Source organism: Asterias amurensis, chromosome 3 (assembly GCF_032118995.1).
Source record: "Asterias amurensis chromosome 3, ASM3211899v1".
Taxonomy (NCBI): Eukaryota; Metazoa; Echinodermata; class Asteroidea; order Forcipulatida; family Asteriidae; genus Asterias; species Asterias amurensis.
The window spans coordinates 2,492,293-2,506,322 of record NC_092650.1 but is presented as its reverse complement, the minus strand read 5'-3'; the positions used below and the strand labels follow the sequence as shown (position 1 = coordinate 2,506,322).

Genomic DNA, 14,030 nt, shown 5'->3' with positions numbered 1-14,030 from the left:
TTGGAGACCAGCAGGGAGACTAACTCGACAGGCCTAGGGACTACTCATATTAAATTGAGCAGAGTATTTAAAGGCAGTGGACACTATTGGTAACTACCCAAAATGATTATTAGCATAAACCCGTACTTGGTTACGAGTAATGGGGAGAGGTTGATAGTATAAAACATTGTGAGAAACGGCTAAGTGACGTAGTTTTTGAGAAAGAAGTAATTTTGCACGAATTTGATTTCGAGACCTCAGAGAATTTGAGGTCTCGAATTCAAGCATCAGAAAGCACACAACTTCGTGTGACCATGGAGGAAGAAGTGTTTTTTTCTTTCATTATTATCTTCAACTTGTTTGTGTATTATAACATTCTGCACAGCTGTGCTCGGGAGTTTATTTACTAGTGGTGGTATGCACCCACACCCACGAAGACATCAAAAACAAGTAAATAGCGACCTCTGCCGTTTGAACGGAACTATCACATGACACAGTCACATGACATTGTTATTTCCTACGTCTAATTTTCACGTGATGTTTACAAACTTTTAAAAACTAAAATCATCAGCTGTTTCTTTCACTTTGTTCCAGTTTTCCAACATGCATACCAGGGTGTCCTTGTTCGTCTTGCAGGTTCTGTTTGTAGGGTGCATTTACGCGGCACTTGATGCTCCATGCTCCAGGCCAGACATAGATAAGTTGTTCAAAGAAAAAAGGTGAGTGTTTCTTTGTTGTTTGCTTTTTTTTAGCCAGCCGGGAGAACGGCATTAATTGTATCATAGGAGGTCCTGTTTTCAAGGTGTCCAGAATCGTAGCAAATCTTTTACCTCTCTGTGCGCGATGTAAACAGTCCCTAGATAAATTGTTTTGGGGTTTGACTTGCCAAGCACAGAGTCTCCTCTCCCTTGACCAAACTTAGAAACACGTATAGGCTCCACTGGTTAGTTAGTTGCATACATGCAAACAGTTTTGTATTTTAGCAATTCTAAAAAATGTGCCCACCGCAAAAGTTTCATGAAACACTATTTCAATTCACTATTCATGATGATCAAATCATGTGACTAAACATTCTATCGAGCCTTCTGGGGAAAAAATACAGAGGTTTTAAGGAGCCATGTGCCTTATTTAATTTTCTAATATATTTTGAGAATTTGTTTTAACCCAGTCATGTCAATAATATTATTATTAATATTAAAATTTAAACATTGTCTTGGTGATTTACTTGTCACTGTTTATTTATACGCTTTTTATTATAAATGTTAAGAAGAAAAAAAAAAGGAAAAAAACTTATCCAAAATCAGATTTGAAAGCCAATAATTTTTCACACTTTTTTCACAGAACAGAACAGAACACTTGTAGTCACTGATCTATGTTTATTTCACGTATGGCTTCCCCGGGAAACCATTCTTTCTTGTTTGCCTTGAAAACAGGAAAAACTCAAAACAAATGGGACCAGTTGAAGTCATCGAAGATCGTTGTGTGGTGTAAAAATTTCAATGTCCATCAAGTTTTAATATTATATTTGCATACTTCTTATAAACAAATGAAGGTAACTAGGGCAAAAGTTGATATTATATGGCATCATTATTTTATTTTTTTTCCAATTCAAAGACAAAAAGCCATAATACCGTGAGAACAGGACAGTGGAGGATACTGGATGTATCACTGACTGTTTGCTGAGCGCTGAGTGTCACGTTTACGTTGGTTTACTCAGCAGGATCCACAAGTTTGCACGTAATGCTAAGGGTGGTGTCAGTCTCGAGTCAGACAAGAGACAATCGCACCATCTTCAAGTCTTGTGCATGATGCACAATTAGTCCCATAAATTGGTCCTCCAATCCACTCCGTATCCTTCCAAGGATCGGACGGATTTATTGGGCTTGTGTGCACAATGTGTGGATGGGAGTGGGAGGGCATACTTACATAGGATGTCCTTAAAAAAAATTGTCTCGTGATTTGCTGGAGATCTCTGGGCAAGTCTTTAATTTAAATCGTGGACAGTTGGATAAAAAAATCTGTTGTCATTCATGATTCTTGACTTTGTTTCAAATCCACATTTTTTTTGTTAACCATTATTTTCAGCTTTAAATTATCTATGTTTGGTTTTTTTACTTTTTTTTATTGATTTGTAAACAAAATAGGTTTCAAGAATTTTCTGTGATGGGATCTCTGTATCCTACCAAATACGACTTTTTCAAATATTAAATAAAGTATCATGTTGACCTTTGACCTTTCAGAACATACCCTCGACCTCACTGGGATGTGAACCCTAAGGATCTACCAACACAGTGGGATTGGCGTAATATGAAAGGAATGAATTATGCAAGTACAACACGCAACCAACATATCCCACAATATTGTGGAAGTTGCTGGGCTATGGGTGCAACCAGTGCTATGGCAGGTCAGTTTTTACCTTCCAGTATCTTCAAGTTTTTTTTTGATATTCTTAAAGGCAGTGGACACTATTGGTAATAAGGCCTACTCAACATAATTATCATCATAAAACCTTTCTTGGTAACGAGTAATGGGGAGAGGTTGATAGTATAATACATTGTGAGAAACAGCTCCCTCTGAAGTGACGTAGTTTTCGAGAAAGAAGTAATTTTCCACGAATTTGATTTCGAGAACTCAAGATTAGAATTTTAATCAACTCGCAACTTCGATGACCGATTGAGCTCAAATTTTCACAGGTTTGTTACTTTATGCATATGTTGAGATACACTAAGTGAGAAGACTGGTCTTTGACACTTACCAATAGTGTCCAGTATCTTTAATTGAGGTAATGAGGAAAGAATTCAAGACACTGGGGGCCTTTCTTAAACCCCGGCTTGGACTACGTCTCCGGCTTAGGCTTCGAGCACTGTGTACGCAGTGGAAACGCAACTCGGCCTTCAGGCCTTCAGATTTTTGGAGCAGTGTGTGTTTTGCATGCGGAGGTGGTTCGAACATCAGACAGTGCCTGGAGCCCAAGCAGAGGTTTTAGAAAGGCCCCGTGGCCCAATTTCATGGCTCTGCTTACCATAAGCAAAGAATCGGCACTAGCGGAAGCAGGGAATTCTGTGCTTACGGCAAGCGTGTTTCACAGGTGAGCAGGGAATTTTCACTTGTGTTCGAGCAAACTCCATGTTAGACATTCTTCGCTTATAGACGACGTGACCTCTGACGTCACACGAAAACCATAATATGATTCGCGCGCATACCGCAGGGCAAAACCTTTGTGTTTTGGCAGCCAGCTAGAAAGTGTACGCAATCTTACTATGACTACGCAACTCTTTGCCCGGCGAAACATGACGTATATAGTGTTTTGTCAACAGAGGGCGGTTTAAATGTAAACACAGGTCACACCATCTGTACAGCTAGCGCAGAAATTTGGCACTTGCACTGTTAGCAGAGAATGGTGATTTCAAACGCAGAATTTGGCGGTAAGCAGTGCCAAGAAAATGGGCCCAGAAGTGATAACTTGTTAATGTACACTTAGTTTCTAAACCTTGAATCTTTTATTTGTAAATGGGAGACTTTGAGACGGTAGGTGGCAGCAGACTTACCAGGTGAATTTCCATTGTTTACGTAGTTCTGAGCGTGCGCACATGACCGAAAACATTGGATTTTACCTGGTAAGTCTGCTGCCACCAAGCGTCCCAAAAGTCTCCCATTGGCCTAACTCTGAAAGTTCCTGGGCCCGAATTCATAGAGCCAAAAATAGCCGCTTAGCACATGATTACCAGATTAAGGTTACCAGCCAAATTACCATGTCATATGTAAAATTTATGACTGGTATCTTCCTCATGTCCGCTAAGCAGAACAATAAGTATTTTCTTCTTGAGCAGCTCTATGAATCCTGTCCCTGCTCCCCACACTGTAACTGCTTAATTCAAAATCAATCATTGTCACCATTATTTCGTTTTTTAGCAAACACCTATACTCATCTCTTGAACTTTTGCCAATTGACCCCTTGCATGCGTGTTACACGCAGCGACTGATGCCACGCTTTCCATGTTGGTGGGCAAGTTAGGTTTACGTGAATTAACGCCGCGTCGCCTAAAACGCGCACTTCACTGCTAACGCACAGCATACTTTATGCAAAGAGTTACATATGAAAATGCCGCACAGTGAAATTGCCTACCAGTATGGCGAAGATTTTTCTGATGATGACGTCAGGTGAAATGGGTCAATAGTGACTCCGGTTCAAACACAACTGAAACTACAGACAAGAAATAATCAAACCGGCTGAAAATAAAGCTACTAATGAATACAACAAAATTACATTTATTTGAATTTAGTAACTTTATGAAAACTATGTTTAACTCTGTCGGTTCGGCTCTTGAATTCTTTCACATTCGTTGTCTTTTATAACACCCAAATTGTAAATACACTTCTGGGTGAAACAACTGTAATTTACTCATCACGGAGGAGTTCAACTCCAGAACAAAGTTTTCTTATTGATTCAAACAATCTTCAACTTCAGTTCAACTTATGGATTATTCCAACAAGTTGTTTTTCACTTTGTGTCTTTTTTTTTTAATCAGATCGTATCAACATCAAGAGGCAAGGTGCTTTCCCCTCCACTTACCTTTCCCCTCAGAATGTGATTGATTGTGGAGACGCCGGAGACTGTGACGGAGGATCGGCGATGGGGGTTTATAGCTACGCAAACACCCACGGAATACCCGATGAAACGTGTAATAACTACCAAGCCAAAAACCAAAGTAAGATTTTTTTTTAATAAACTTTAAATAACAGTAAACTTGCACGTACAACCACGTAATAATTCTCTTTTGAGGGAGTGTTGGCTCTGAAAAGAGCTGGTTTGGTTTCGGCGTTTCGAACAGTATACTGCTCTTCTTCAGGAGAAAGCCTTCAAAAGAAAAGAGAATTAGGCCGTTTCCGAATTGGCGGCTACAGCTACAGCTACGGCCGGATCGTTGCGTCGTCTTGCGTTGAAGTATTGGACGCCCTTAGCAACACCCCTGGCAACAGTCGTAGCCGCAGCCGTAGCCACCAATTCGGACACGGCCTTAGAACATGGTTGTACCCACAAGTTTACTATTATTCATAGCTTATTCTTAACCTTCACACCATGCAAAGCTTCGAACATCACTTAAGATTTCAGAAGTTTAACTGCATCAAGTTTGTGTATTTGAATTCAAACTGCCTCTAGCCAATGGGCTAGCTTGGTGGTCTAGTGGTAAGACATCTGCTCTAGTAATGCAAAAGTCGATGGTTTGAGTGATTTGCCTGTGGTGGTTTTCTTTTCACTGAAGTCGGAAAAGTACGGAGAGTATGGAGATAGAAGACAAGACAGGAAGTTCAGTTTGACATGTGGGAGGAAAACCCCAGATAATTTTTCCAGGGGGAAAACTGACATAGTCTGGTAGGAACTGCAAGCCCAATCAACATAGTGCCCAGGTGGGATTCAAAACCAGGTTCTAGATATGGAAGGTAGAATTGGGGAAGGCAAGGAAGGATACCACTATGCCATTCCTGTTATTTATAGTTTATCAATAGAGACAAAGACACATTTCTGTTGTAGTATCATCGGGCCATGTTCTCTAACTCTCAGGAATCACATGTAATACAAGATGGCTGCCTATAGTTGACAACACAAGAGGGCGGTATAACATATAACGTAACAATTCCCAAACTGACAATCTTTTTGATTAGTTTCCTTTTCAATGATTAGTTGAAGAAATTAACCGGGGAGATTGAAAATGTCTTATACTGGGGTGCTGCAAAAGAACACCGGTGTAGAATCAACAGATGTGGCCACCCTCATGTAAAACAAGAACTAATTGGAAAAAGCCATATTCGAGCCCGCCTATGGGAGTGAGTCAGCAAGATTGATCATATCTTATATTTTTCATTCGACTTTTATTTTGTTATTTCAGAATGCGAGGCATTCAACAAGTGTGGGACTTGTACAACGTTTGGAGAGTGTTCCGCCATAGACCAAGGTAATTACACATTATGGAGGGTTGGCGATTATGGACTGATACAAGGAAGGCAGAAAATGATGGCAGAAATATTCAAGAATGGACCAATCACGTTAGTATAATAATTTGCTGTTTGAAGTAGGAAGGAAAAGAAAACGAGATTTGAGTTTACTAAGTAGTTTGTTTTGGGAACCACATTCCTGGATATAAAATTATAAAAAGAACCATTTAATTGGTGCTTTTCTTTATACTTTTAGACAATTGTTTCTAGACAAATGCATTTGTCAAAAAAAAAAAATTTAAAACTAGACTTGCAATTTTGTTTCAGCTGTTTGTTGACTGAGTCTTTCTCTAGATCTAAGATGAAAATGTTTATGTTTTTTTATCATTAGTTTTTCTTGTCACTCCAATCGCAGTGATAGAACTTGAAAGCTTGCGAATGCGTCGCTTTCTATTTGTAAATTCTCTTGCAACGTTTTCCTTATCAAGTGATGTCTGAAACTTTGCATGGTGTGGATAATAAGAATCTCTTGTTGAGGGAGTGTTGGCTCTGTAGAGAAGAGTGTTGGCTCTGTTGGCTCTCCTGAAGACAAGCAGAGTATACTGTTTGAAACGTTGAGACCAAACCGGCTCTTTTCAGAGCCAACATTCCCTCAAAAGAGATTCGTTACATGGTTGTACCCGCAAGGGACCACATCATCTTTAAGGATCTTCCACTCCCTGAATGGCACATCACCTGATTACATCAACGACTTAATTCATGTGTACAAACCACCCAGACAGCTTTGCTTCTCAAAGAACCTGCTCCTGAACGTTTCACGTTGCCTGCACTCCTGGGTAGATCGCTGTTTCGCACATGCCGAGCCATCTCTTTGGAACAGCAACCCACTTCAACTCAGAGAAGCAGATACTTGTTCCAAATTCAAAACATCATCTCAAAACATATCTATTTCGGAAACAATAGCCTTCAAAACTTTTGGTTGTCTTGTTTCATTGTGTATTAGCAGAGTTTTTTTTTTTGCGTCAGGAGTGTCATCATTGACAAACATGGCGCACTAGAAATGTTCAACTCTATTATTATTATTTAAAGGCAATGGACACTATTGGTAATTACTCAAAATAATCATTATCATAAAAACTTTCTTGATTATGAGTAATGGGGAGAGGTTGATAGTACAAAACATTGTGAGAAACTGCTCCCATCTGAAGTGACGTAGTTTTTGAGAAAGAAGTAATTTTCCACGAATTTGATTTCAAGACCTCAGATTTAGAATTTGAGGTCTCGAAATCAAGCATCTGAAAGCACACAACTTCGTGTGACCCTGGTGGGACAAGGGTGTTTTTTTCTTTCATTAATATCTGGGCCCAATTTCATGGCTCTGCTTACTGTAAGCACAGAATCGGCGCTTACGGAAGCAGGGATTTCTGTGCTGAAGGCAAGCATATTTCATGGGTTAGCGACGAATTTTGGCTTCTGCGTGTGCGTACTCCGCGTTACTAGGCATTCTACACTTACAAGGCTAGCCCAGAAATTCGGCGTTTGCACGTAAGCGGTGAATCGTGATCGTAAGCGCAGAATTCGGCGGTAAGCAGAGCCATGAAATTGGGCCCTGGTAACTTCGACGACCAATTGAGCTCAAATTTTCACAGGTTTGTTATTTTATGCATATTGTTGAGATACACCAACTGTGAAGCCTAGTCTTTGACAATTACCAATAGTGTCCACTGTCTTTAAGTTTACTATTTATTTATAGGTTGTTTTTTCCTTATCACTTTCTGGATATCTAGATGTGACATTGATGCGACCAAACAACTGCAGAAATTTAGAGGAGGTAGGATCTACAAAGAGTACAACAAAAACCCAGAGGTGAGTAAATCAAGCTCCACAGTAGAGTAAATCATAATCTCAGAGCTGAGTAAACCAGAAATATTCCTTGTCAGACTGTCAAACTATACTTGGGCAAGTCTTTCTCACATTTGAACATTGGACCATGTTGGAACACAATTTGGTTTTGCTTCATATGGGACGCAAAAGTTCCCTAAAATGTCCAATACCAGTGGTTAAACTGCAGTACATGCAATTGGAAGGTTGTGGGTTTGAATCCCTGAAGCTAACCGTTGATTTCACAATCAATGACTAGTAGTCATCTAGAATAAATGTTGTCGTCTAGTTACTGAATCATAATTTCTTAAATTTGTGCAATAATCTTAGACGTTAAACCAATTTTTGTGTGAAGGAGATTGGCTGTTACCAGATGGTGTTCACATCCCCTCATCTTGGCCATGTTTCATGGCTCTGCTAAGTAAAGAATCGGCACTTGTTGAAGAAGGGAACTCCATTTTATGTCAAGCATATTCCACAGGTTAGCGGGTATGTACTAGGCATGCTTTGCTTATACAGTTAGCCCGGAAATTTGGCGCTTGTACAGTAGACAGCTCCCAGAAGATACACCTGCCCATGTGGCCCTCAGGCTGAGCGTCGAAGCTCTGGAAGGATCCCGCCCCTGCCCAGCCTGGAAGAGGCCAAGAGGCCGACCTCGCAGCACCTGGGTCGACCAACTGGAAGCAGACTTCGAGTCCCGGGCTGGGCAGCTGTGGCACTCGGCAGCAGAGCGCATTGGTTGGGCGGCTCTACGTCCCCTCTGATGGATCAAGAGAATGATGATGATGACAGTAAGTGGAGAATTGTGATCGTAAGCGCAGAATTCGGCGGTGAGCAGAGCCATGAAATTGGGCCCTTGTTGGCTTATTTTGAGGAGTTTCACATTATTTTGACTTCTTTTTTTAACAGACCGATCATATTGTGTCAGTAGCAGGATGGGGTGTCGAGAATGGAACTGAATATTGGATTGTCCGCAATTCATGGGGAGAACCTTGGGTGAGTTTAAAACTATCGTTGACTCGGATCAAATGGTTTAATGACCTTAGAGGCACTTGACACTATTGGTAATTTTCAGTTGATGTATCTCAACATTATGCACAAAATAACAAACCTGTGAAAATTTGATCTCAATTGGTCGTCGATAGTAATAAAAGATTGGGACCTCAAAATCTAATTCTGAGGTCTCAAAATTAAATTCAAATAATATTACTAGAAAATTACTTCTTTTTTCATAAACTATGTTACTTCAGAGGGAGCTACTTCAGAGGGAGCCGTTTCTCACAATGTTTTATACTATCAACGGCTCCCCATTACTTGTTACCAAGTAAGTTTTTATGCTAACAATTATTTTGAGTAGTTATCCATAGTGTCCAGTGCCTTTAAGTGAGAATATTGGTCTTTGACAATTACCAAAGGTGTCCAGGGGTGGATTTCACAAAGGTAGTCCTAACTTAGGACTAGTCCTAGGCAATGCTAAGAGATAGGACCAGTCCTAAGTTAGGATGAGTTACTGGTCCTAACTTAGGACTGGTCCTATCTCTTAGCATTGCATAGGACTAGTCCTAAGTTAGGACTATCTTTGTGAAATCCACCCCAGTGTTTTTTAAGTAATCAATTATTGAGATGGAAGATCTCAAACTTAAATACTGTCTTGATCATCACAGTATATTGAAATGAGTATTCTCCACAACATGCCGCTATAGGTTACAAGATTGTAGAAGGTTGAGTTTCGCAGAGTGAGTTCTTAAAGCCATTGGACACTTTCGGTTCAGAAGAAAAAAAAAAGTTCACAGATTTACACATAATTTACAGGGTTTACAGAAGGTAGTGGTGAAAGACTTCTCTTGAAATATTAGTCTATGAAATGCTTTACTTTTTGAGAAAACGGTAAAACAATTTAAATACTCGTTAGCGAGAATTACGGATTTGTTATAAACACGTGTCATGACACGGCGATACGCGCGAAGACAGGAGTGGGTTTTCCCGTTATTTTCTCCCGACTCCGATGTCCGATTGAGCCTAAATTTCCAAAGGATTGTTATTTTTTTTATAAGTTGTGATACACGAAGTGTGGGACTTGGACAATACCGTTTACCGACAGTGTATAATGGCTTTAAAGGATAACGTTGCCTTGGATCGGTCGAGTTGGTTTATGAAAAGCGTTCTGTAATCGTTTGTTATAAAATCGATATGGTTAGAAAGATGTTGTAAAAGTAGAATACAATGATCTACACAAATATGCCTTGAAATTGCGTGGTTTTCTTTTCACCTCGTCGACTAACACGGTCGCTCATTTATGGGAGTAAATTTTTGACCCCCATAAATAGCCGACCGTGTTAGTTCGCGACGTAAAATGAAACCATTCAATTTTGAGTGATACTTGTGTGGATCATTATGTTCTACTTTTAAAACATCTTTCTAACCATAAGCATTTCATAACAAACGGTTTCAAACGCTTTTAATAGACCAACTCGTCCGATCCAAGGCAACGTGTTCCTTTAATATTGGACTCAATGTTTCGACTAACTTGCTCTAGTCATCGTCAGAAGAGTGAAGCTGGCTAGAGCAGTCTCCTGAGGATGACTAGAGCAAGTTAGTTGAAACCTCAAGTTAAAGGCAGTTGACACTATTGGTAATTGTCAAAGACTAGCCTTCACAGTTGGTGTATCTCAACATACGCATAAAAAACAAACCTGTGAAAATTTGAGCTCAATCGGTCATCGAACTTGCGAGATAATATTGAAAGAAAAGAACACCCTTGTCACACCAAGCTGTGTGCGTTTAGATGGTTGATTTTGAGACCTCAAGTTCTAAATCTGAGGTCTCGAAATCAAATTCATGGAAAATTACTACTTTCTCAAAAACTATGGCACTTCAGATGGAACCGTTTCTCACAATGTTTTATACCATCAACCTCTCCCCATTACTCGTCACCAAGAAAGGTTTTATGCTAATAATTATTTTGAGTAATTACCAATAGTGTCCACTGCCTTTAAGATTCAGTGTTGATTTGAGAATTGATTTCAATGATACACAGCTTCAAGGGGTGTAGAAATCTAAGTCGAGATTCAGTGGTGACTTGAGAATTGATTTTAATACTACAGGGTGAGAAAGGCTGGTTCCGGATTGTGACGAGTGCGTATAAAGGAGGTACTGGTGACAATTACAACCTAGCCGTTGAAGACAACTGCTCCTTTGGTGATGTCATCGTTGATTAACGTCTTAGCTGTTCTTTGTGGATGTCAACCCTTAAAGGCATGGACACTATTGGTAATTACTTAAAATAATTATTAACATAAAAACTTACTTGATCATGGAGTATTGATAAACAAGGCTGGTTATAAGGCTGGAGTTTCCAACACTAAATGTCGTCCTATGAATATTTAATTACTATAAAATATGGCAACAACTGACCAATCAGACAAAATGGCTCCAGTTTGCACTTTAAATCTTCCCTGTAATGTTATGATCAAACGGCAATATGTTTGGCGTCACACAAAATCGCTATTTTATTTGAAGGCACTGGCCGCTATTGGTAAATACTTTAAAATATTTGTTAGCGTAAAACTGTACTTGGTAACGAGCAATGGAGAGCGGTTGATAGTATAAAACAATGTGAGAAACGGCTCCCTCTGAAGTAACGTCACTCAGATATTAAAATACTTTTTTTTTCTACAAGAAAACATTTCTCCCTGTACATGAGACGGATCAATGCAAAGGTTGGCAAAAACGACTAGTTTCGTGATGCTTTTTATATTACAAATAATTCTATTGAAAGAACCATCAAATTTCAAATTTAATGTTAAAACCAGTACTTGGTTTCTGCTAATTGTAATTTTAGAATTTTCCTTTTTTTTTTTACTTTTAGATTTGTGATATTGATGCAATTCAGCTTTACAGCTGCCTATTAAAACAATAGAGACCAGCAAGTAGCCAAATATTAACAATAATCAGTTTCACTTCATTGATGCAAAGTTAATGAACTTTTTTTTACTGTAATGTGCAAATTTTAAAACAGTATTTTATTTTGATACAAATGTGACTGTAAAATAACTAACAACAAAAACAAAATTCTTTGATGTGTTTCTCTTTTTATTTTTTATTATTTTGTAAAAATAAATTGTAAGCTTAGTTATTGGATGAATAGTAAAGCGACTCAATTTTCTTGATGTCATCCCATGAGTATTCATTTTATTTAAAAAGTAAATTGTTTATGTCAACATTATGTAAAGAGTAACAGTATTAAATTTGTTTATTTACTTCCTTATTTGCCATTTTAGCTCATTTAAAATGAATCCATGGCAAATGAGAAAATTCTGAACTCGTCTTATCTCATTTGAGTCTGATGAGAATGTTTAGATTGTTCTAAAAATTGTGTCTTGATTACACACAAATAACTGAAGTATTATTCAGTAAAGTATTACAAGTTTCTCCTCACTAACTTTAAATAGCGCCCTCTTTAGTCAGGAACTTGGTTTTTTGCAATAAACTGTTTTATAATGAAGATTGAGAGAAGTGTTGGCAAGTTTATTGTTTTGTGTAAGAGAGTTGCCTTACTTGGTTATTTAAGAAAATGACTTTCTCATATAAAGAAGAAATCCATTTAGCCATTTTTTGGACACTATTTGGCAGTGATGGACACTATTGGTAATTACTCAAAATAATTATTAGCATAGAAACCTACTTGGTTTCGAGTAATGGGGAGAGGTTGATAGTATAAAACATTGTGAGAAACGGCTCCCTCTGAAGTAGTAGTTTTCGAGAAAGGAGTAATTTTCCACGAATTTGATTTCGAGACCTCAGAATTAGAATTTGAGGTCTTGAAATCAAGCATTTGAAAGCACCCAACTTCGTGTGACAAGGGTGTTTTTTTCTTTCGTTATTAACGTTGACGACCAATTGAGTTCAAATTTTCACATTTTTTTTTTGTTTTTTTTATGCATATGTTGAGATACACCAAGTGAGAAGACTGGTCTTTGACAATTACCAATAGTGTCCAGTGTCTTTAAGAGGAAAGGATGAACACGTACCCCAATTAGATTATGAATGGCCCTGGTGTAATCCGTGCTGCGATGGACTATCAATAACAGTCTCTTGATTGAAGTAAATTTCCAAAATAAATATTTCCCAAAATAATTTTCCCAAATTATTTACCCTCTCTTGGGTTTGCTCGTTAGGGTTTGGGTGAGGGACAGGATTGGGGTTGGGTCAAGGGTTAGGGTTGGGGTGAGAGATGGGGAGGTGTGGGTTAGGGTAAGGGTTTTCATTTGTCCACCCTTCCCTTTTTCTAACTATAATATCCGAAATACAAACCAATGCATCTGTTCTTAAAAGACCGTCAAACTGGTTGTTTTAACCCTTCAGTTTGCTCGCTAGGGTTATGGTTAGGGTTGGGTATATAGGGCTGGGGTTAGGCCTAGCGCTTAGGGGGTTAGGGTGGGTTATCCGTTAATAGTTTTCAATTATCAATAATTCCTAATAGTTTTTCAATGTATCTGTACTTCAAGGACCCTCAAACGGGTTGATCAACCCCTTTAGTTTGCTCGTTAGGATCATAGAGTAAGGGTTAGGGTTAGAGGTTAGTTTAAGGATTAGTGATAAGGTTAGGGCGAAGGGTTATGGTTAGGGGTTAGGGTTAGGGTAAGGGTTAAGGGTAAGGGTTAAGGGTTAGGGTTAGGATAAGGGTTAGACCTTAGGTTAGAGTTAGGATAGTGTTTGGGTTAGGTTCAGCGTTAGAGTTGAACTGTAGGGTTGATTTTAAATTTGTGGCCGCCTTTTTCCTTACTAAAAATGTCCAATGTATCTGTACTTCTTGGACACTCATTAACCCCCTTAGTTTTCTCTCTTGATCTCCCATGACTAAATCTTGGCAAGTAGGGTGGTTCATAGACTTGTGGACAAGTCGTTAATGGTCCCACGCGGGGAGATAGTCGAGTTGTGGCGGTGCTTTAGCGAGATCATGGAGCGAGATCACTGCTCTCGCGGGAACTGCTGGTTGCAGACTTCTACTCCCCATTAGTAGTCGTGACAGCAGTAGTAGAGTACCGCGAATCGCGGGGAGAGTCGGAACGCTATCACCGCGACAGACATTTAACGACTTGTCCACAAGTCTAGGTGGTTCATTGTTACTCAAGATTGTTTCAAGGTGAGGAAGCACACGAAGAAGTACAGGGGATGATCATCAGCAGATGTCGCAATCTAAAAGGAGGGTTGACTTAAAAGGAGAATTAGGTTGT

General features: G+C 39.1%; 1 protein-coding gene across 1 annotated transcript; it reads left to right on the top strand.

The window, feature by feature from the left end:
- The first annotated feature begins 492 nt into the window (after positions 1 to 492).
- Positions 493 to 12,293, top strand: LOC139934885 (cathepsin Z-like). Its single transcript, XM_071929306.1, has 7 exons — positions 493 to 698; positions 2,220 to 2,383; positions 4,509 to 4,688; positions 5,868 to 6,024; positions 7,701 to 7,779; positions 8,704 to 8,790; positions 10,899 to 12,293. The coding sequence occupies exons 1-7, from the start codon at positions 583 to 585 to the stop codon at positions 11,010 to 11,012; spliced, it is 897 nt and encodes a 298-aa protein (XP_071785407.1). The 5' UTR covers positions 493 to 582; the 3' UTR covers positions 11,013 to 12,293.
- The last annotated feature ends 1,737 nt before the right edge of the window (positions 12,294 to 14,030 follow it).

What these genes read in the sequence shown, in the direction of transcription:
- LOC139934885 (XM_071929306.1), top strand. Translation starts at nt 583, where the DNA reads ATGCATACCAGGGTGTCCTTGTTCGTCTTGCAGGTTCTGTTTGTAGGG. An exon ending in AAGTTGTTCAAAGAAAAAAG is followed by an intron (nt 699 to 2,219) that starts GTGAGTGTTTCT and finishes TTGACCTTTCAG; the next exon opens with AACATACCCTCGACCTCACT. An exon ending in AGTACAACAAAAACCCAGAG is followed by an intron (nt 7,780 to 8,703) that starts GTGAGTAAATCA and finishes TTTTTTTAACAG; the next exon opens with ACCGATCATATTGTGTCAGT.